This window comes from Brassica rapa, chromosome A08, assembly GCF_000309985.2.
Source record: "Brassica rapa cultivar Chiifu-401-42 chromosome A08, CAAS_Brap_v3.01, whole genome shotgun sequence".
Taxonomy (NCBI): Eukaryota; Viridiplantae; Streptophyta; class Magnoliopsida; order Brassicales; family Brassicaceae; genus Brassica; species Brassica rapa.
Genome location: NC_024802.2, coordinates 10,793,383 through 10,813,785, shown reverse-complemented (window position 1 = coordinate 10,813,785; position 20,403 = coordinate 10,793,383). Strand labels below are relative to the sequence as shown.

General features: G+C 36.5%; 5 protein-coding genes across 8 annotated transcripts; 3 read left to right on the top strand and 2 right to left on the bottom strand.

Moving 5' to 3' along the window:
• The first annotated feature begins 3,051 nt into the window (after positions 1-3,051).
• Positions 3,052-7,004, top strand: LOC103834023 (GATA transcription factor 26). 2 transcript variants are annotated; one of them, XM_033278160.1, is made up of 7 exons: positions 3,137-4,267; positions 4,401-4,535; positions 4,842-5,656; positions 5,727-5,830; positions 5,928-6,117; positions 6,198-6,324; positions 6,399-7,004. In XM_033278160.1, the coding sequence occupies exons 3-7, from the start codon at positions 4,997-4,999 to the stop codon at positions 6,647-6,649; spliced, it is 1,332 nt and encodes a 443-aa protein (XP_033134051.1). In that variant the 5' UTR covers positions 3,137-4,267; positions 4,401-4,535; positions 4,842-4,996; the 3' UTR covers positions 6,650-7,004. The 2 variants fall into 2 exon arrangements, with proteins under 2 accessions (XP_009108336.1, XP_033134051.1); XM_009110088.3 differs by lacking the exon at positions 4,401-4,535 and having other exon boundaries at positions 3,052-4,267.
• A 612-nt stretch (positions 7,005-7,616) lies between these two features.
• On the bottom strand, positions 7,617-9,082 carry LOC103834022 (50S ribosomal protein L19-1, chloroplastic). Its single transcript, XM_009110087.3, has 5 exons — positions 8,962-9,082; positions 8,578-8,886; positions 8,408-8,494; positions 8,199-8,332; positions 7,617-7,957 (listed from the first exon to the last, which is right to left on the bottom strand). Exons 1-5 carry the CDS (start codon positions 8,989-8,991, stop codon positions 7,849-7,851), a joined length of 669 nt encoding a protein of 222 aa, XP_009108335.1. The 5' UTR covers positions 8,992-9,082; the 3' UTR covers positions 7,617-7,848.
• A 947-nt stretch (positions 9,083-10,029) lies between these two features.
• On the top strand, positions 10,030-12,175 carry LOC103834021 (putative glycerol-3-phosphate transporter 4). Of its 2 annotated transcripts, XM_009110086.3 has the most exons (3): positions 10,033-11,274; positions 11,346-11,864; positions 11,952-12,175. In XM_009110086.3, exons 1-3 carry the CDS (start codon positions 10,221-10,223, stop codon positions 11,987-11,989), a joined length of 1,611 nt encoding a protein of 536 aa, XP_009108334.1. In that variant the 5' UTR covers positions 10,033-10,220; the 3' UTR covers positions 11,990-12,175. The 2 variants fall into 2 exon arrangements, with proteins under 2 accessions (XP_009108333.1, XP_009108334.1); XM_009110085.3 differs by lacking the exon at positions 11,952-12,175 and having other exon boundaries at positions 10,030-11,274; positions 11,346-11,934.
• Positions 12,176-13,413: 1,238 nt separating this feature from the next.
• LOC103834020 (ras-related protein RABD2c) lies at positions 13,414-15,399 on the top strand. The gene is made up of 8 exons (XM_009110084.3): positions 13,414-13,806; positions 14,125-14,197; positions 14,271-14,318; positions 14,397-14,444; positions 14,531-14,602; positions 14,690-14,845; positions 14,914-15,017; positions 15,110-15,399. Exons 1-8 carry the CDS (start codon positions 13,616-13,618, stop codon positions 15,201-15,203), a joined length of 786 nt encoding a protein of 261 aa, XP_009108332.2. The 5' UTR covers positions 13,414-13,615; the 3' UTR covers positions 15,204-15,399.
• Positions 15,400-15,416: 17 nt separating this feature from the next.
• On the bottom strand, positions 15,417-17,800 carry LOC103834019 (RGG repeats nuclear RNA binding protein B). Of its 2 annotated transcripts, XM_009110083.3 has the most exons (8): positions 17,671-17,800; positions 17,322-17,540; positions 16,698-16,965; positions 16,545-16,610; positions 16,340-16,463; positions 16,108-16,266; positions 15,974-16,024; positions 15,417-15,880 (listed from the first exon to the last, which is right to left on the bottom strand). In XM_009110083.3, exons 2-8 carry the CDS (start codon positions 17,467-17,469, stop codon positions 15,593-15,595), a joined length of 1,104 nt encoding a protein of 367 aa, XP_009108331.1. In that variant the 5' UTR covers positions 17,470-17,540; positions 17,671-17,800; the 3' UTR covers positions 15,417-15,592. The 2 variants fall into 2 exon arrangements, with proteins under 2 accessions (XP_009108331.1, XP_009108330.1); XM_009110082.3 differs by lacking the exon at positions 17,671-17,800 and having other exon boundaries at positions 17,322-17,664.
• Between the last annotated feature and the right edge of the window lie 2,603 nt (positions 17,801-20,403).

Genomic DNA, 20,403 nt, shown 5'->3' with positions numbered 1-20,403 from the left:
CATATTTTTAAAATATAACTCGTGTGTTCGTGCAAATGTATTTTTTATGGATCAAAATTTTAATGTAAAATAAAATGGTTATCTATTTTTATGTTTGATTTATACGATTAAATAATTTAATATCTTATTTAAAATTTTGTTAATAATAAAATCTTGTTATATTTTTGACATTGATTAAGTATAATTTATTGTTTACCTAGATTATAGGAAACATTTTTTAAATAAATAAACATAATTTGTTATACTTTATTTTAGGAAAATACATTAATTAAACTATAAAAGACAAGAATACTAAAAGGTAAGTAAATTTATTATTTCAGTGGCATTCAAATGTAAATAACTTTGAAAACTAAGGGATAATTTATATTGGTACTTCTCTTTTAATAATAGAGATAGGAAACATAAAAAGGAAAAGAATAAGAGTTGTTTCTTATTTGAGAATTTTTCAGAAAAGCTTAAAACTGAAATTATTAATATTTTGTTAGTTGTCCAGATTTCTTTTATTTAATAGTTAAATTTACAATCAAATACATTTATTATAATTTAGAATTAAATAGATTATATATTTTTTGGTACAAAAACTTTTCCAATAATAATATTGTAAGATGCAACCGATTTATTAAGGTATTTTACATAAATGGACATTGTTGTTGTATCCGTTGTTTTTTTAACTCAAAATTTTATTAAATCTTTCATAACGAAACATATCGTGAAATACAAAAACCGATAGAAAATGATAATATCTCCGGAAGTAATAGTTTAAAAGAGGAAAACAATAATAATGAAGTAGAATAATAGGAGAAATAAGCATTAGAGAACCATAAGTAATAAAGTTGAAACTGATGGATTAATCATAATTCGCAGACACTCTTGAACAAGAGATCGAAGCTAACTAAAGAAACAATGATTTAGGCAAACCCAATCTTGGAGGGTACACCACCAAGCCGTATCCGTTGTTATTAGCGTATGAGAAGAAAAAAAGAGGCAAAATGAAAATGAAATTGGGGGTTGAAACTCGAAAGCACGACCGAGGCATGACCATTTTGTCTTTCACCTCTTATCATCGCACTCATCGCCATTTTCTCAGCCGTCCGATCACTTTGCCTACACATAACCATCGTTATTTTAATGGATCAGAGAGATGTGATTGGCATCTGAATTTCTGTTTACACTATTTTTTTGTTAATTTGGTAAGACTACTCATCCATCTCCTATTGGTTCTCTTACACATGTTGTTTTGTTGTAATAATTGTAACTAATCTTCGAGTCCTGCAAATTGTTTTTTTTTTTTTTTGGTGTAAGTCCTGTAAATTCATCATTCATCATTCTCATTATTATTTCTTGCATTACAGTAAACAACACAATTCTTATTTCTTTTTATTTCTAAAATCTGATTCCTAAATAATATTCAATTTCTGTGACTTCATCATTCTTATTATTATTTTGCGCTGATGTGTGGTTTTTTATTGGTATACTAGGATAAGAGTTGAGTTATTTGTCTATATTATCGATAATTATTTTTATATATTTGATAATTTTATTTATACAATACAATGTTTTTTGTTGTTATTATATAATTTCTTTCCGATGGATCGGATCAATTTTATTAAAAATTGTGGAACTAAACTATAATTAATATATCATGGATTGATCGGAATGGACATTAAACAAATTATAACACAAAAACTTTATTTTTTTCCACCAAACACAATTTTGAAAAAAGTGAACAGTATTATTTTCATAGTTGAATTATTTTGACATTTATCTTCCATATGGTTTTGAAAGGTTTGAGATCAACCATCAAACTGATACATGTTATTTTAATGATTTTAGTCGTATGCTTAAGAAAAACTTACATTTTTGTAATTTAAAATCGTTAAAAACTCAAAATATAACATATATAAAAAAATCTAACATATAAGGTTTCTTTATTTTTGTAATTTAAAGTCATTTTAAATTTTTTAAAATATAACATATAAGGTTTCTTCCTTTTTGTAATTTAAAGTCATTTTAAAAAATTCAAAATATAATATATAAGAAAAAATATATTTTTTATTATATGATTAATGTGATTGTTTAATTTTTTTAATAATATAAAATTAAAAAAATTGAAGAATGATGCAAAAATTGTTACCAAATATTTATTATTTATACTCATTAATTGTCATATGTTAATTATATCAAGTATTTCCGTAGTTTTTATTTAAGAAAATAATACACAATTCTTATATTTTTAGTTAATATAATGTTTCTTATTAATTAGATTTGGATCAATATTTTTTTAATTGATTCTTAAGTTGTCATGTAAACTAATTAAGTGATATCTAAACATGATTTTTTTAATTAGTACAAACTTAAAATTACAACCTTTTTAAATGATCCTCAATTAATATACAGGGATAAGTAACTATGAGACCAAAAAAAAGTCTGAGATTCAATACATGCCATATCATAAAAAATTCTGAATTATAATGAAATCACGCATAGCATATATGGTGTTCGTCCCGCATAGCATATATGGTGTTCGTCCCGCATTAGTTCCCTAATCACATTCACAAGCACCAACGCAAAGAAAAATAGAAAGTGGGACCCATGTTTGAATTTCTTTATCTAGATCAAATGGTGGATAGAGGAGTTGTGTCCATGATGGACGGTGACTTTACATGCCATTTTCTTTCTTCTTCTTTCGCTATGTTTTTCTCTTTATGAGAAAAATATATATCAATGAGTTTGGTCTTCTGTTGTTGTTAGGAAAATATTTGTTTTTACCAGTATGTGCCATCATACACATGAATAAGGACAAGGTCATAAGAATACGCAATAAGAAAACTTATATCTATTCATTCATTGACAAAATGAAAAATTATTAAGTTTACTCTTTTTTTATTTCCTTATTAGTTTTAAATTTTAAATTTTATTTATTACCTTATTATTTTGATATAACTTACACTCAAAGCTGACGTTGTCCGTATGTAAAATCAGATTATACACATATAATCAAACTCTTAGTATATTTTTCAATATTTAGTGAAAAAACTAGATTTTTAGCATATGAACATTTTTACGAAATTGAGTATATATGGTATATTCCGTGTAATTTCACATATTGTCGAGAGCAACAAGAAAACATTTGCATACACTTAACAGCAACTTTTGAAAGGAGATAAAAAGAGAGCTAAATACTTATATTTACAAATACAAAATTAGTAACTCGAAATTAAGTGTATTTATCTTATAGTATTTCATAATAATACTTAGGAACCGAATCAATAATTTTAAGAGAGATCCTCATTTCATCATGGTAAGTAATATATAATTGTCGTTATTATACTTATTGCATACGTTGGAAATATCAAAAGAAAAACAAACAAGAAAGAAAAGTCTAAAAGTCAACAAGAAAGAAGGAATCATTAAACAGAAGCAATAATACTTGCTCAAACTTCCTTTGTTCATTTTAATGACCATTAGTTTTTTTTTCCTTTGACATCAAAATGATGACCATTAGTTATAGACCCAAAATGCTACAATAATAATATAATCTGATATGTCCCATTTTTTGTTAACTAATTATAAATATTTTAATCAAAATTTAAACTGAACCGAACCCTTAATTTTGGAATCTGAAAATTCACTTCATAGTAAAAATAAGAACAAAATATGTTGACATAAAAAAAAATATTTTACAAACACTTTCTCGCTCTAAAACCCTCACAGTTCCTCTCTCTTTCCCTTTTTCACAACCATTTATTAGATTCCTCTTCTCTCAATAGCCTCTCCTTCTCTTTTCTATTGGATTGTAATAGACTGATAGCACAAGGAACCAAACCAAAAAAAAAAAAGAGAAAAGAAAGAAAAACAAATTATCTCTTAGAAAACTTCTCTTCTTTTGGTTTGATTTTTAATTATCAGGAAACTGTTTTCTTAGTTTTTTCTTCAGATTTGAATTTCCTCAAAGGAAGTTTCTGGGTTTTTTTTCTTGGCTTTCAAATCTCTTCTTGTGCACAAAAAAAGAAGAAAAACCTTTACTGGATTTTTTTCATTTGCTAGAAAGAAGCCTCTTAATAGTTTATACCCCTGTTTTTGTATATACCATTTATAGCTCAATATTAAACAAAATCTGTAAACTTTAAATTCTCATTGTTAAGTCTATAAAAATTGGAACTTTTCTCTGAAAACATATTTCAGAGAAAAGCAAAAACAAAAAACAGAGAGAGAGAGAGAGAGATAATGGGGAAGCAAGGACCTTGCTATCACTGTGGAGTTACAAGTGAGTAGTTCTTGTATCTCCAATTTTGATTTTGATTATGAGAAATTTTTTGTATCAATAATTCAATATATACACTTTTCTTTTGTTTGCTGGTTGAGATTGCCTTTTTCTTGGGGAAATAATTTGATTACAGGTTGTTTTAATATATGCTTTTGTTAACAAAGTGTAACAATCATTGAAGAAATACAGCAAAGACTTCCTGGACCTCAAGAACATTAATGATCATTTGGGAATTAAAATAAATTTTGCTTTTTGTTTAATGATCAACGTTTGGTTTCTGTTTATGAATCCTTGTGTTGTTTGTTCTCAGTCTGCTTGGAATCAAATGCATTAGGATCTGAGTTTGTGTTTATAAGCCTCTCAACTGTCCTAAAAAAACCAAGAACTAATTTCTGTTTTTGAGATTAGCTCTGGTTGATGTTAAAGACTTCATGATGTTTGGTTGATTAGAGATCATTGTTCTTCACTGATATATGAAAATAAAAATGTCTTTGCTTGATTTGGAGTTTGACTTCTGCTGAGTAATTCAAGTCTTGTCTGATTAAGAACTCTTATGTTGTTTCCATTGAAACAGGCACACCTCTGTGGCGAAATGGGCCACCAGAGAAGCCAGTTTTGTGCAATGCGTGTGGATCGCGTTGGAGAACAAAGGGAACACTTGTGAACTACGCTCCACTTCACGCACGTGCTGATGGTGAAGAGAACCAAGATCATCAGAGGTATCAAAGAATGAAGAGCATCTCTTTAAGTAACAAGAACACAGAAACCAAGATGCTCAAGAGGAAAGCAATTCAAGAAAGCCTCCCCAATAAAAGACCGGTCTTAGAATTCAATTATGGTCTGAAAAAGGCCATGATAGAGGAGGATGCTAGTAACAGATCAAGCTCTGGTTCGGCTATATCAAACACCGAGAGTTGTGCACAGTTTAGCAGTGCAGGAGATGGGAGTGAGTTAAATGCTTGGGAGACGACTGTTCCTTGCAAGAGGAGGACGTGTGTGGGACGTCCAAAGACATCATCTTCTGTTGAGAAGCTCACGAAGGACCTTTTCAATATTCTACAAGAGCAGCAGCAATCGTCAGTTTCATCAGAGGGAGAAGATCTTCTTTTTGAGTCAATGTTCTCTGCTGAGATTGGACATGGGAGTGTTCTCATGATGGATCCTCCTCACTCGTTTGCTCGGGAAGAGGAGTCTGAAGCCAGCTCACTCTCATCCATCAGTGATGCATACTCACATTCCGTGAAGCGTGCTGAGATTGGAGCAGTGAGAGGTTCAGAGTTTGTTGGACAAGCAGTAAAGCAAGAGCAGCTCAAGAGGACCAAGTCTCAAACTGGAAGAGTGCATGTCCTTGGGAGCCATAGTTCACCACTTTGTACCATAGACTTGAAGGTAACTTTCAAGTGACTTTTCAATGTGTTGACTTTGTGACAATGACTTGAAAGATGATACTTTGTTGCAGGATGTTTTCAACTTTGATGAGTTCACAGAACAATTCACAGAGGAAGAACAGAAGAAACTAATGAAACTACTTCCTCAGATTGACTCTGTTAACCTTCCTGATAGGTTTGAACTGCATTGTTTTTTTTTAAATAAAGAAAACAATTAAACTAGACATAAGAAAGATTCTAATCTCTTTTATTTTGCATTTTTTTTTTTGCAGCCTCAGAATGATGTTTGAAAGTGCTCAGTTCAAAGAGAACTTCTCTTTGTTTCAGAAACTTATTGCAGATGGTGTCTTTGAGATGCCTTCTTCCTCTGGGGCAAAACTGGAAGACATAAGGGCTTTTAAGAAGCTTGCATTGTCTGATTTTAACAAATCTCGTTTGGTGGAAAGCTATAACCACCTTAAGGTTCTTCTGCTTACTCTTATTGTCACACTCACATTGTAATAATAACTTTTGGATAGAGGTTGATGGATGTTTTGATACAGGAACGTGAAAAGGGGACCGGAGATTCTGTTACTACAACAACTTCAAGAAGCTCATTAAACCCAAATGTACCTAAAACTATTGTGACCATTAAGAAACATTGTGAAAACCAAACTCAAGTCAAGTCAGGTTAGTAGTGTTAAGGATGTTTGATTCTGCCATCAATCTTTGTGTTTTTGTTGATGTTCTTGTTTTGGTTACAGAGTCGAGAGGGCTTATGAGGAGTCCCAAAAGTGTGACAAAGATGAAAGCAAGCGATGAAAGCAAAGTTCTGACAGAGAACAACGGTTCTTGCTTCAGCCCAAGAAGTTTAGCTTCTGTGTTTGCGCAAGAGAGTGGTGGTACTACATTGTTCGGCAATGAGAATAACTGCAGTTCTGATCAAGATCTGCTTCTTATGGACTTGCCATCAAATGGGTCGTTTCCTCAAGCAGAGCTGCTTCACCAACTTTGAGGGGATAAAGCTTTAAACTCCATGGTGCTTCTCAGTGGTAATGGAAGGATGAGAGACTCTTAAGGCTTTTGATTGAGATTGATAAAAGAGACTCTTAGGCTTTCTGAGAGAAGGGACCAAAGTGAAGTTTCTGCTTTAGAAACTGGAATATGCAGCATGAAAATAACTTATTTCTATTTGAGTCTTGGCTTCTCTTTGGTGGTTAAGGTGGGTCTTACATATATATATATATATACATACTATTATAAGGTGGTTCTTATAAATACATAAATATACATAATGCCTCTTCCTTTTCAATGAACCTTTCTCTTTCAATGAACCTTTTAAACTTGAAAGTTCCATTATTTTCATTTTTTGTGGGCTTCTTTAGTTTCTGCTTTTTTTCTTGTATAGGTTGAGATTATAAGGTGGATCTTATCTATACAATACATATATATACAGTGATGCCTCTTTTCTTTCTGTGAACCTTTTAAACTTGAAAGTTTCCATTGTTTTCACTTTTGTGTGGGCTTCTTTTCTTGGAATTTTAGTTTCTGTTTTTTTTTGTATAGATTGAGATGATACTGTAGTATCATGTAACGTTCCCCAAATTCAGATAGTGGAGTAAAGGAGTGTATTTTATTTTGGGATCAATACATATACATACACATAGAGTTGTCCAAATTAGAAAATGATAATTGATCATTTCAAATATCTCTAATGTCAAACAAAATCATGCGTACAAAGACTTAAGATGTGGTTAACCATGATGTCAATTGCCAAAGAGAGACACTGTCGAATATTTTTATGATGGAGTGAATTAATAAATAACACCAAAAATTATGAATGTACCATTCCAACGGTTAATTCATGAGACAAAAATTAGGATAATATAAATAATACGAAGTTGTTTTCCACCTCCGTAAAATCAAAATCAAGATTCATCATTCATGACAAAGTCCAGATAGAATAGAATAAGAACAAGAACAAGTCCTAAAAGGGTCATATATCATTTCATTATCAAACAAGGACCATGTCTACATTCACCAACTGGAATCTCGACTAATCTTTGATTTACTTTCTCAGAAGAATGTGCAGCCATGACTTACAAGCTTAGAAAAGAAAAAAAGAAAATAGAAAGCAACAATTCTTACATGAACAAAGAACACAAGGGAAGATTAACACCTTTGGAGGTTCGGACACAGCACAGTGGCTGGTGATCACTTAAAAGTGGAGAGACGGGGAAGCTTGTCCCTGAGGTAGTAAAGCCTTGCTCTTCTCACTTTTCTGTGACTCACAACTTTTATCTCTTTGATATTGGGAGAGTATCTGTCAAAATGATAAGGTGAATCAAAACTTATATTCTTAAATCCCACATTCGGTACATTAGAGGAAGTTCCTCAACACTCGTATGTTATACATAATGAAACATGAGCAGCCATGAAGCTACCGATTATAAACGTAAACCTATGCACAGATTCTAATCACAGAGCTTAACTCAGTATCTATACATAAGGTCGGATTCATTCATTAAAAAGCCATGAGTCAAAACGTAAAGCACAGAACTTACATGGGAAACACGATTTCAACGCCAATACCAGCAATAATCCTGCGAATACGAATGGTAGTGTGGATGCCAGCGTTTTGTCTAGACATGACTATGCCTTTGTAGATAGACAACCTACGTCTGTTTTCAGGAACTTCCTGCAAAGTGTAAAAACACCATATCATCACAAAGATCAAAACTTACTGATTCCACGCATCAATCAAGAACTGTACCAGTTTGATCTCAACGATATCTCCAGTCCTGATTTCAGGAACAGGTCTCACTTTCTCGGATACCTCAATTGCTTTGAGGTTCAGTATCTACACACAACAACAACACTTAATGGCATTGGAATCACTACTAATCAAATCAAGAAACCAAGTCCCTTAAAAGCTTAACTTACCCCCATTACGTCTCCGAGCTTGACTCTCGCCTTTCGTGGAGCTTTGGCTTCGACCACCTCTTCTACATTGCCTTCATCAACAGCTTCCTCTGCTTCACCTTCACCTTCACCTTCACCTTCACCTTCTGCTCTAACGAGAACCTCTCGTCTCGCCTTAGCATCGAGTGAGAAGCTAGATTTCGAGACGGAGTGGTTCAGAGATAGCCTAGACACTGATAGACGAGGAGGATTCATCGAAGGTGCGCATGATAGGAACGACGAAAACCCTAGTTTCTTCGATGGCTGACTAGTCGGAATCATGTGCAATGCCTGGAATCATAACAAGTAATCAACACCTGGTATATATACTCAATTGGTGTATGTGTGAGAGATAGAGAAAGAAACCTGAGGAAAGAGATGAGAGCTTGTCGCCATGGTTATCACTCTTCAGCTACTCGGAGATGGAGGAGGGAAGGCTTGAGACTTGTAAACAGCCTTATCTGCTTCAGGCACGCGTGTGCTAATCCCACGTGTGGGGGGTCTTAATGGGCCATTTACTAAATTTATTGGGCTTTCATTGGTCCTTGAGTATTATCCAATAATTATTATCATCATAATATAAAATGATTATCAAATTATCAAGCAGTGGGGTTAATAAACCATCAAAACAGTCAAGAAAACAGTCAAGAGTCTGTTTTATAGATAGTGTATGGAAGAAAAATGACAAATTTACAGAGCAAGGATGGTTCTGCAGAGAAACAGGATCAGAAGAAAAGATGATGGGGGCGATGAATCTTCGAAGAAGCTGATAGCTTTGATATGGACTGTGGAATACATGAAGACCCTTGATTTTTCAGACATAGTTTTTACAACAGTCTGTTTTCAATTGGTACGAATGATCAGTTTTTGCTACACACATAAAAGAGTTCTGACGCAGTAAGTGCTTCTTTCCTTATTCGACATATGCCAAAAGTAATTAATTTAGTGGCGGACAAACTTATACGAGGTGCTTGGAATTCTCCTTCAGCTGTGGTTTATTTGATATAACCTTACCGGTTTAGATTTTTTGAGCCAGTAGGGTTTTTATCAGAGTTTAATTATTGTTGTAAAAAAAAAAAGAATCATTTTTTTGCTGAATGGAAAAAAATTTATTTGATTTATAAATGTTAATTTAATTACAGAAATTTACTAATATAGATCATTAGTTACGATGAATCTATTTACTAAAATATACTATAAAAGATTCGAGAGGCTGCTGATATATTCTATGCATTGGCTGACTCAGCCAGCACGCTAATGATATTGATGCTTACATAAACCTGCAACTCTGGCCCACTATTAGATGACGTCGGTCACGCGCCGTCGCTTCATAGGAAACTAAAGTCGTCGACGTGGCGTGACAACTGTGTTCTGTCTTTTGGCTCTTCCGTAAAGAAGAGGACACGTGTCACATCTTCACACATTACGTCGACTTTCTCTCTCCCTCCCGCTATCCCCTCTCTCCCTCTACCCCCTCTCTCCTCTAATCTCTCTCTCTCAATCAAATTAACTGGTGATTCTGATTTCTCAAACCATAGATTTGGGTTTTTCATTTTTGATCCTTAAAGGTTGGTTGATTCTTTTATCTCGATTATTAATTATCATTTATTATTATTGGAAAAAAAATGGCGATGGGTTCGAAGAGGAAGACACCGCCTGGGATTCTACTTCTGAGGAGAGTCAGAGGAAGAAACTGGAGCCCGAAGACGTTTCGTTACGCGATTCTATTGATCACTTTCATCGCCTACGCTTGTTACCACGCTTCTCGGAAACCAAGCAGCATAGTGAAAAGCGTTTTACACCCCGAGCCAAGCACCAAGCCACCGCAACAAGAACACATCAACATGCGTCCTTGGCCTTTGGGTGACGTGTTCGTGAAGGAGGAAGAAACCGATGTGAATCGTCGCGGCTCTGCTAATAAAGGATGGGAACCGTTTAACGGGAAAGGTGGCACGTCGAGGCTGGGAGAGATCGACGTGGCGTTTCTCGCTTGTTACTCGATAGGAATGTATGTCGCGGGGCATTTGGGTGATAGTTTGGATCTGAGGTTGTTTCTGACTTGGGGAATGATTGGGAGTGGGTTCTTCGTGGGGCTGTTTGGGATGGGTTACTTCTGGGGCATTCACGCGTTTTGGTTCTTTCTGGTGATGCAAATGGCGGCTGGGTTGTTTCAGGCGACGGGCTGGCCGTCTGTTGTGGCTGTGGTCGGGAACTGGTTCGGGAAGAGGAAGAGAGGGCTTATCATGGGGATTTGGAATGCTCATACTTCGGTCGGGAACATTTGTGGTTCCTTGATAGCTGCTGGTGTTCTTCAGTACGGTTGGGGTTGGTCGTTTATAGCTCCTGGTTTGGTTATGTCTTTAGGAGGTGTTCTTGTTTACTTGTTCTTGGCTGCTTACCCTGAGGATGTTGGCTTTCCGGATATCAATTCTAATTCTGGTAAGTTCATTAAGAGGCGCCGCGACATCGAAGAAGAGGTAGAAGAAGAAGTAGATGTGGAAGACGAAGGGGAGAGTTCAGGGTCAGGGTCAGGACAAGGGTACGAGAATAAAAGAAGTGTTGGTCTTTTGCAAGCTTGTATGATTCCTGGTGTGATACCATTTGCGATGTGTCTCTTCTTCTCGAAGCTGGTCGCCTACACGTTCTTGTACTGGTTACCGTTTTATCTGAGCCAAACAAGTAAGTTTTTTGATAGTCAGTCTCAGAGAGCTTAGTGTTGTGGATAATGTTCTTACTTTTATTTGTTGCAGCTATTGGTGGAGAGTATATGTCTGTGAAGACAGCAGGAAACCTCTCGACGCTTTTCGACGTCGGAGGCATTGTGGGAGGGATTCTCGCTGGTTACATTTCAGACAAGTTCAAAGCGAGAGCGACGACTGCAGCAACGTTCATGTACGCTGCTATTCCCGCGATGCTCGTGTACCATTCCTATGGAGGTGTCTCTCAGACAGTCAACGTCGTTCTCATGATGGTTGCTGGTTTGTTTGTCAATGGACCTTACGCACTCATCACAACCGCGGTCTCTGCTGATCTCGGAACGCACAAGTCTCTACAAGGGGATTCGAGGGCGCTTGCGACTGTGACTGCTATTATCGATGGGACTGGATCTGCTGGTGCGGCTTTGGGACCTCTTCTGACAGGGTTTCTTTCGACGTTGGGTTGGGAGGCTGTGTTCTATATGTTGGTCGTTGGAGCTCTTTGTGCTGGGTTGCTTTTGACCCGTTTGGTTATTGCTGAGATTAGAGAGAAACTTGGATATGTTGATGAAGGTAATGCGCACCAAATCTTTTATTGTGTGTTTGAAGAAACGTTGATGATCTGAGTTTATATCTTCGATTGTTTCTTTTTTTTTGCAGTTACTGCGTGTGAACCACTATTAAACGAGAGAAGATGATGGAGAAGAGAGTTAGGTGGTGTGAAGAGGAGCCATTGTTTGGGTAAGAGTTTTGTTCTGTTATGTAATAAGTAAAGGTTTTGCAGAGAAACTTTTGTATTCTGTGTGTTTTGTCAGATATTATTATTTTTTTATCTCATAACAAATGAAAGAACTGGTTTACGTATTTCTTCTGTGTGATTATCATCGGAAGCTTTTTGTGCTCTTTCAGTAGTTCATTAACGAACTTTTGATGTTTCAGCAGCTAAACAAAACCACAATAAAACTTGGTTATGTATAACTATAATCTGTAGCATTAAGCTCTCTGATTCTAATTGTGTGACACTGACATGTTAGCAAATTAGTGTGACATGTTAGCAAATTAATGAAACACAAGTTCGTACTATGAATGATAGCTTAAGAATCTGCTTTCATCTCCAAGAACTCTGTCTGAGACATAACTATCACAAGTTTAGAGCTAAAAAAAAAGGTTACTACTATAAACTCACTGCCAGTTCAAGCAGACCATTATCACAAGTGGCAGCAACAACACTAGCAATCTAATCAAAATTTCCATTTCGGATTTGGAAAATTTTACATATTACTGTATCAAAATAATTAACGACTTTAATTAAATAAATGTTTTGAAAGTATGGAAGAATCAAAAAAATTAAGGGTAAAAGGAAAAAAAGAAGCAACTTTCTCTCTTTTTTTTTCCATCTAGAAATTTATATTAAACAGAGCTAAAACCCAAAAATTTTACAAAGCCCATACACATTGGACACCCAATAAATCAAACCGGCCTAAAGGCCTACAAACCAGGAAACCGTAGCGCCTAAGACGCTCTGCCGCCTCCGCGCTCCATCTCTGTACGATCTGGTCGGAACACGAACCAAGGAGGTTCCAATCGAGGAGAAGACTGCTCAGTGAGTGCGACACACAACACAACCGCCTCAACTTGTCCATCTCCGCCACAGCACCGCCGGAACAATCATCAAACTGAAAACGCGTTTCATCGGATCTCGGAAACTGACGAGCCTCCGACGAAACCAACCCCGTTCCACACCCCCCCTGTCTTTACGCCGGGAGATTCCATCGATGTATCGAGATCTCCTCGGCCTTTGAACCACTTCAAACCCTAGACAAGTGAATCGCGAACCGGAGCATAAAGACCCCAAACCCTAACTCCACCGACGCTTCATTCAAAGGGATAACTCCCCATCGACGCCTCAAACCGACACCGAGACACCACCCACAAACAACCGGAGCAAAACGAGCCTCCGCCTTCCAAGATAACTAAAGCCGCCAGTTCATCTGAGTAAGGAGCCACAGCGGTAACAAAAGCCAACCGATCACCTGAGAAAGGAGCCACGGCGGTTACAAGAACCGAACGTCCGCCTCGAGAAAAGCGCAACGCTGGAAACACTAGATCTACTAAAAAAAAAAAAAGCCTTAGACTAGGAAACAAAAGAACGGAAAACGGAGGGGAACAGGAGGAAACCGGGCCGACGGTGGCATAAAGAGCCCACTCCGTCGGTCGGCCGAATGGGCACGGTGGGAACTTTTTAGAGAGAAGGCAGAGGTTTTCGGTTTCAAGAAGCAACTTTCTCTCTTCCACGCATCTTCTGTTTGAACAAAAAAAAAAAGATGTATTTAAATTTAAAATTGACCGAGACAATGGTGTGGGCCTTTCTTATATATAAATTTACCACGTTGTCTACACAAAAGCAAAGCCATCCTTTACGTCTCTCTCTCTCTCTCTCTCTCTCACACCGACGAAGATCGCCGCCGGATTATCTGTTCACAACTACCGCTAGATCAACCATGAATCCTGAATAGTAAGAGCCTTCCTTTTCTTCTCTCCTATCCTTCAGATCGATTTAATATATATATATAACATAATCTGTGGTTTTTTTGGGATCGATTTGGACTCTCTTTTCGTGAATTGATTACATTTAAGGTTGAGATCTGTTGTTTCTCTTGAAATTCATAGATTTGATTCTCGTACTTTGCGAGCGATTTGGATTATTGAGCTTGTGATTGCGTTTTGTATCTCGAGATTGCTGACTCCGCTCGTCTCCTGTGATGATACATATGACTGGTCTTTGTGAACATTGAATTGAATTGCTTACATGTTGTGTCTGTAATATTGGCAGTGACTATCTGTTCAAGCTTCTGCTCATTGGTGATTCTGGTGTTGGCAAGTCATGCTTGCTTCTTAGGTTTGCTGTAAGTCTTTTCTTTCTTTCTTTACAAGCCATTTGAAATGGGTGTCTCAATCTCTTTCTGGTCTCGTGTGCAGGATGATTCCTACCTGGATAGCTACATCAGCACCATTGGTGTTGACTTTGTAAGCCTCTTCTCTTACATCACTTTGCTTTTATGGGATAAATCACTTCTGAATTTTGTAATATGATTATTTTGCCAGAAAATCCGCACTGTCGAACAAGATGGAAAGACCATCAAACTCCAGATTGTAAGTTCGTGTCACTGTTACAATCACTTGACATTTCTTTTTTCGCGTATTCTTATTATTGTTATTATCAACCAATTTTTATGCAGTGGGATACGGCAGGTCAAGAGCGTTTCAGAACCATCACTAGCAGTTACTACAGAGGAGCTCATGGCATCATTGTATGCATTGCTCCTTTATTATCTCCCTGTTATCTGATATCCATCACTGGGAACTCTGAACCGTTTTGTTTTGTTTTTTTGTTACAGGTGACTTATGATGTAACAGACCAAGAAAGCTTCAACAATGTCAAGCAATGGCTGAATGAAATCGACCGCTACGCTAGTGAGAATGTCAACAAGCTACTGGTTGGGAACAAGTGTGATCTCACTTCACAGAAAGTTGTCTCCACTGAAACTGCCAAGGTAGTAACATGCTTCACAGTTAATGCTTCTTTGGATTTGCTGTAATGTTTTTGTTCTGCCAACACCAGGCTTTCGCTGATGAACTTGGGATCCCATTCCTGGAAACGAGTGCCAAGAATGCTACCAATGTCGAAGAAGCTTTCATGGCCATGACTGCCGCAATCAAGACAAGGTAACTATCGCATTTCATTATCGTCCATCAACACTAATCCTCATGGTTCTACTTATTAGAGTAGCCTTAACCCCATTTGTCTTTTCTTGCAGAATGGCGAGTCAACCTGCAGGAGGATCCAAGCCATCAACGGTCCAGATCCGAGGACAACCAGTAAACCAACAATCAGGCTGCTGCTCTTCTTAATTCGCTCTGGGAAACGCTTATTAACCATATGTTATCTCCTTCGTATGCATGAACATCGTTCTTCTTTCATCTGGTCTTTGTTTTTCAGTTTATGTCCAAAAATTTATAAAATTCTTTGTAATGTAGCACTTGCAATAATAAACTTATTGGTAAAAGCTTTCATTCATATTAAAGCTAAGTGGTGGTTTTTTATCAAGTTTTAAAGCTAAGTGAAATGCAAATTTTTGTTTTCTGCCTAATTTAAAAACTTCCAAACTTGGGTTTGTAGAACAAAAAGCTTTCAGTGTATAACAATAGAATCAAAAGAACAAAATCCAAACCGGGTGAGAGAGATTACAAAAACTAAAAAGAGTCCACACAGAGGCTGAACGGACCAAACCGGAGGGCTTTTACTTGCCCAGAGTAGGGAACTGTGCTGCGTCTTCAATCTTTGGTGCAGGAGCCACAAATTTTGGTGCAGCAGCCTTCTGCTCTCCTCCTCCATTGTCTCTTCTTGGTCCCCGACCACCTCTGTCGGCTCTTCTTGGTCCACGACCTCCTCTGTCGGATCCCTCTCTTGGTCCACGACCTCCTCTGTCAGCTCCCTCTCTTGGTCCACGGCTTACCCTTCCGCCACGGTAACCACCTCTGTAACTCTCACCATTGGCAGGTTTCAGAAACTCATTGATGCTCAACGACTACAAAAAAAAATAGACATACCACAGAAAGGTGTAAGTAAGAGAACGAAAATGCTACATCCTTTTTGGCTAAAACATTAGTAAATTAGAAACCTTCTTGGTCTTCTCTTCTCTCTCAACTGGGCGCTTGTCCTTCTCTGTTCCCTGATAACAACATTAAGGTTCAGTATAATAGAAGATTACGGAGACCAAAATGAAAAAAATATAGAAGAATACAGAGAACTCACCAGTTTGATGAAAACCTCATCGTTGTTGCTCTTTTTGCTCGAGAGCTGTTGCATGGAGTCAAACACTTTGGTGTCAACCTTCCTTTCTTCAACCTTGGTGGACTGCAGAGCTTTCCTCTTCTCCTCCAAAACTTTCTCATACTCCTCCAGAGTCATCTCCTACAACCAGTAAAATTACAATTAGAAAACATGATGAGATTTGAGAAATGAGTTTAAAAAGATGATAGTGTACCGTGTCCTCTGGCTCTTTCTCTGCTTGAGCTTCAACAGGTGTCTCTTTGTTAGCATCAGTTGCTTCACCTTCCTTCTCAACAGCCAAATCCTTCTCCACAACAGTTGTGGATTCTTCAGTCACCCTAGTGATTGCAACAAACAAGTGTTTATTTTCAAGACACCGATCAAACAGAACCCACATGACTACACAACACAAAACTTACGGAGGAACTTCATCTTCATTGGTTCCCCAGTTACCACGGCCAGCTCCATCACGCTTGAACTCATTTCTACTCACACCAACAGATTCACAATTACAAACCACGCACTAGATCAAATTTGTTAAAAGGTAAGATCAATTTAAGAAGCTTGCTTACCCGTGAACTGCTCCACTCTGGCGGTCATAGTTCCTACGTGGACGTTCAAAGTCACCAGACTCTCCATTGTTGTAGCCTCCACGGCGACCACCACGACCACGGTATCCACCAACAGACCCACCGCGTCTACCTCCATCTCCTTCTTCAGAGCGTCTGTAGCCTCCACCATATCCGTTCTCATTAGCAGGAGCATCATTGTTCCTGTTGAATCCACCACTCCTACCACGGCTGCCACGTCCTCCACCAGGACCGTTCTTTCCCTCCCTCACTACTCAAAGAAAAGAAAATAAAACATCTCATCAAACAAACGACATTAAAAAAAATGATGCAATGCTTATGCAAGTCACTACAACAACCAAACAAAGTCAAGCTCAACTGAACAAGAACACCACTTAAGCACACGTGACTTGCTTAGTTTAACTTTATGAACTCAATCAGAAACTAAGCAACACTAATCCAACCAAGTAAGTACCATATCGATTGAATTGATTCCGACAAGATTCTAACGTCTTCAGACACAAGAACCAAACATGTTTGACTTTAGCAAAGACTAGAGTTTATAAATCCAACCAATTACCAATCTGGTGTTAAACTTTAGAAACAGAATAAAAGAGAAAACCTCACCGGCTTGAGAAGGGGGAAGCGGCTTAGAAGGCAACTTAGCAGGCTGAGCTGGAGCAGCTTTCTCTACCTTCAGTGGCTTAGCCGCAGCGAGCAGGCTAGGATCCTCTGCGTCATCGTCCAACAGATCGAAAGGGTTCAAAGTCGCCATTACTCCGGCCTCCTGATTGTATCGAAAAGACCGGCTAACCCCGAGATTTTTTCAAAAAAACTCTTTATTGCCTATACGAATTCATGAAGAAGAAGAAAAGAATCAGAATCGAAGATATGATTCGGACAGCGTTGTTTCGACGCCCAACAAAAGTGAGTGTGAGAGAGAGAGAAGCTGCGTGCGATAGAGAGAAGTACTAACCAAACCCTAGCTGATGGATGAATGATGTCTGAAGAATTTAGCTCTAAAACCTAATCTTTTAAAAGCCCCTTAAACTGATACTCTCTTGTGTGTATTGAACTTAATTGGGCCAGGCCCGCTAACAGTGCCGCTTAGTTGAGTTTTAGAAGAATATTCCTATTGTCCTAATACTTATTATCTTTTACTTTTCATACATTAAAACAAAACAAAAAATGAATGGTGTAAAGTGTTTTAACACATGATCTCTCTATTAGTCAAAAAAAAAAATGAATGGTGTAAAGTTTTTTTAGATTGTTATATAATATTGATATGAAGTACACTTTTGAGTGAGTAACCTCTATCAAGTATTTAAATTATTATATATTTTATATTCATAAACAATTAGAGTGCTTTATGTTTATGAAGTTCGAAGATTCTCTATTCATCTTTCATCTAGCTCATGATCTCTTAGTTCTTCGCCCTATATTCTTTCAAATATATATGAATTTATTATATGTTATATCCCATGTTTGAAACTACGCTGGGCGCTAGTCGGACGGTGACTCTGGACCTAGCGAGTTACCGAAAAATCGGAGATTAATCGGGGTATACGCGGGAATTAGTTTTTATTATTTTTTAGTTATAAATATATGTATGTATATTAGTACATGTAAATATTAGACAAATGAACAACGTAGTCCAGTGGTACGTGAGTCTTGCTTGCGGTAAGAGGTCGAGGGTTCGATTCTTCTGAGTTTCAACTCCTCGAAACCAACAGCACTTGTCCCACATCGACTAATTTTACTCTAAGAAGAGTCTTGAGTCTTCTATAAATACAAGGAGAAAGTCTCCACTCCTTTCAGACAACTGGACCTCTTCCATAACCCAATAATTTGTCACCAAAGACAAAAATTTAGTTGAATAAATCGGTTTACGTCCTATTAATTGGCGATTAATCACTTAGAAAAGCGTTTAATAGTGTTTCCGATTAGTTACAACGATTTGGCTAAAATCGAAGCGGACCTTCGACGCCGAGTGCCCAGGCGGTCGCGTTTTTGAACAAGGGTTATATTTATACTATATAAAAATTGAGACTATAAACTATTTATAACAAGATATGAGTCTGTTGCGTTGCAACAGATTTTGTTTGATGTTTTAATTTAATTAGAACCATAAAATAATTAATTATTTATTATAGTTTTATGATTTTTTTTGCATATGTTGTTTGAGATTTATTTTATAATAAAAACTCGTTTTCACACATAATTCAAGTTAATATTTGTATTTTATAAATATAATCATAGTGCATAGATGAATTGTTATAAACTTTGTACTTAGGATTAGAAAAAATACTACACCTAAACATGAAACTGAATACAACTCGAAATAAGAAGGTAATGTATGGTATTCATTTAACCGGTGATCGTCTTGTGGATGTTACTCATATTACCAGAAAATATAAAGGTAATGTATGGTATTCATTTTTATAAGCCATGTTCATGTTATGATCCCACGTCTCTTGATTGTGGTGTTTGCCGTATCCTGTATGTGTATCTCTGCGGATATTTTTAAGAAACATGCTGGTCAAAGTTAAATTAGTTTCACTCATGTGTCCTGTTACAAATACCTTGCGTTACATTTGATATGTCTCCATGCTCTATATTGATATAAAAGTTTAAAAGTGGATTAATATTTTTTTATGTTTGGTTAATTAATGATACTTTATATATATTTTTTATCTTCAAGTGTTTTGTTTCTCTTTTCCAGTTAGGGTGAGTGAGGTTGAAGCATTGCTTCAAGAGCATAAACATTAAACTAAACGATCAGTCTCTTCCTTGCAGATATTTGATATGTTTGATGTTAAACCAAAAGTAGTGACTGATTTTTGAGAGTTTGTAAATGTTCTCAGTTACGTTTAGGCTTTACGACATGGAATGTACCGGTTTCGTTGGACGACAAGAGAGAAATAGGCATTATGCAAGTTGTTGACAAGAGATCTTTTGCCAACAACTTGTTCAAAACATGTTGCACCTTTTACTTAAAACATAATTTTTTTTAACTTTTATTTATTACTATTCTTTTGATAAAAGACTGCTGATTAGGATATAACAATAAGTGGATATTGCTCCCGAAGCAAATGCAATCTATAAACCATTGTATGTGCATGATCTGGTCGGGAGTGTGATATAGAATCGTGTGTTTGCGAAAATAATTAGGTTGTTGGCGCACACCTAAGAGTTAACAAAATCAATCACTTTTTATAAAAAGAGAGATTAGAGTTTTATAGTTTAAGTTGGGTGAAGATGAAAATAAGTGAATTGGTGGAATACAACTTATTTATTTGCTTACATACATCCTATTATATAAAAGGAGCTAAATCCTAGCTTCCTAAGCTTTGCCACATGAGCAAAATAATCAGAACCAACCATTATGCCATGTCATTTTGGACTGTGCTTTAAAAAAAAAAACCAACCATTAAAATATGTGAAGAGTCACGGTTTAACCCGGTTCAACTCCAGTTACATTACATCATAATAAAAAATGCATGCATTGATTGTTGATTATTAGGCTTCTAGCTACCACATCTTTGCCATCCTAAATCAAAATCGATTTCTACAACTTTAACTTGCCCCATACTTAATATTCTTATAGCTGGTGAACAATTTAATTTAGGAAATCGTTATATTTCATGCCAAAAATACCTACTGATTTCATTGAAAATTAAATAACATATATTCTACCATTAGGACCAAG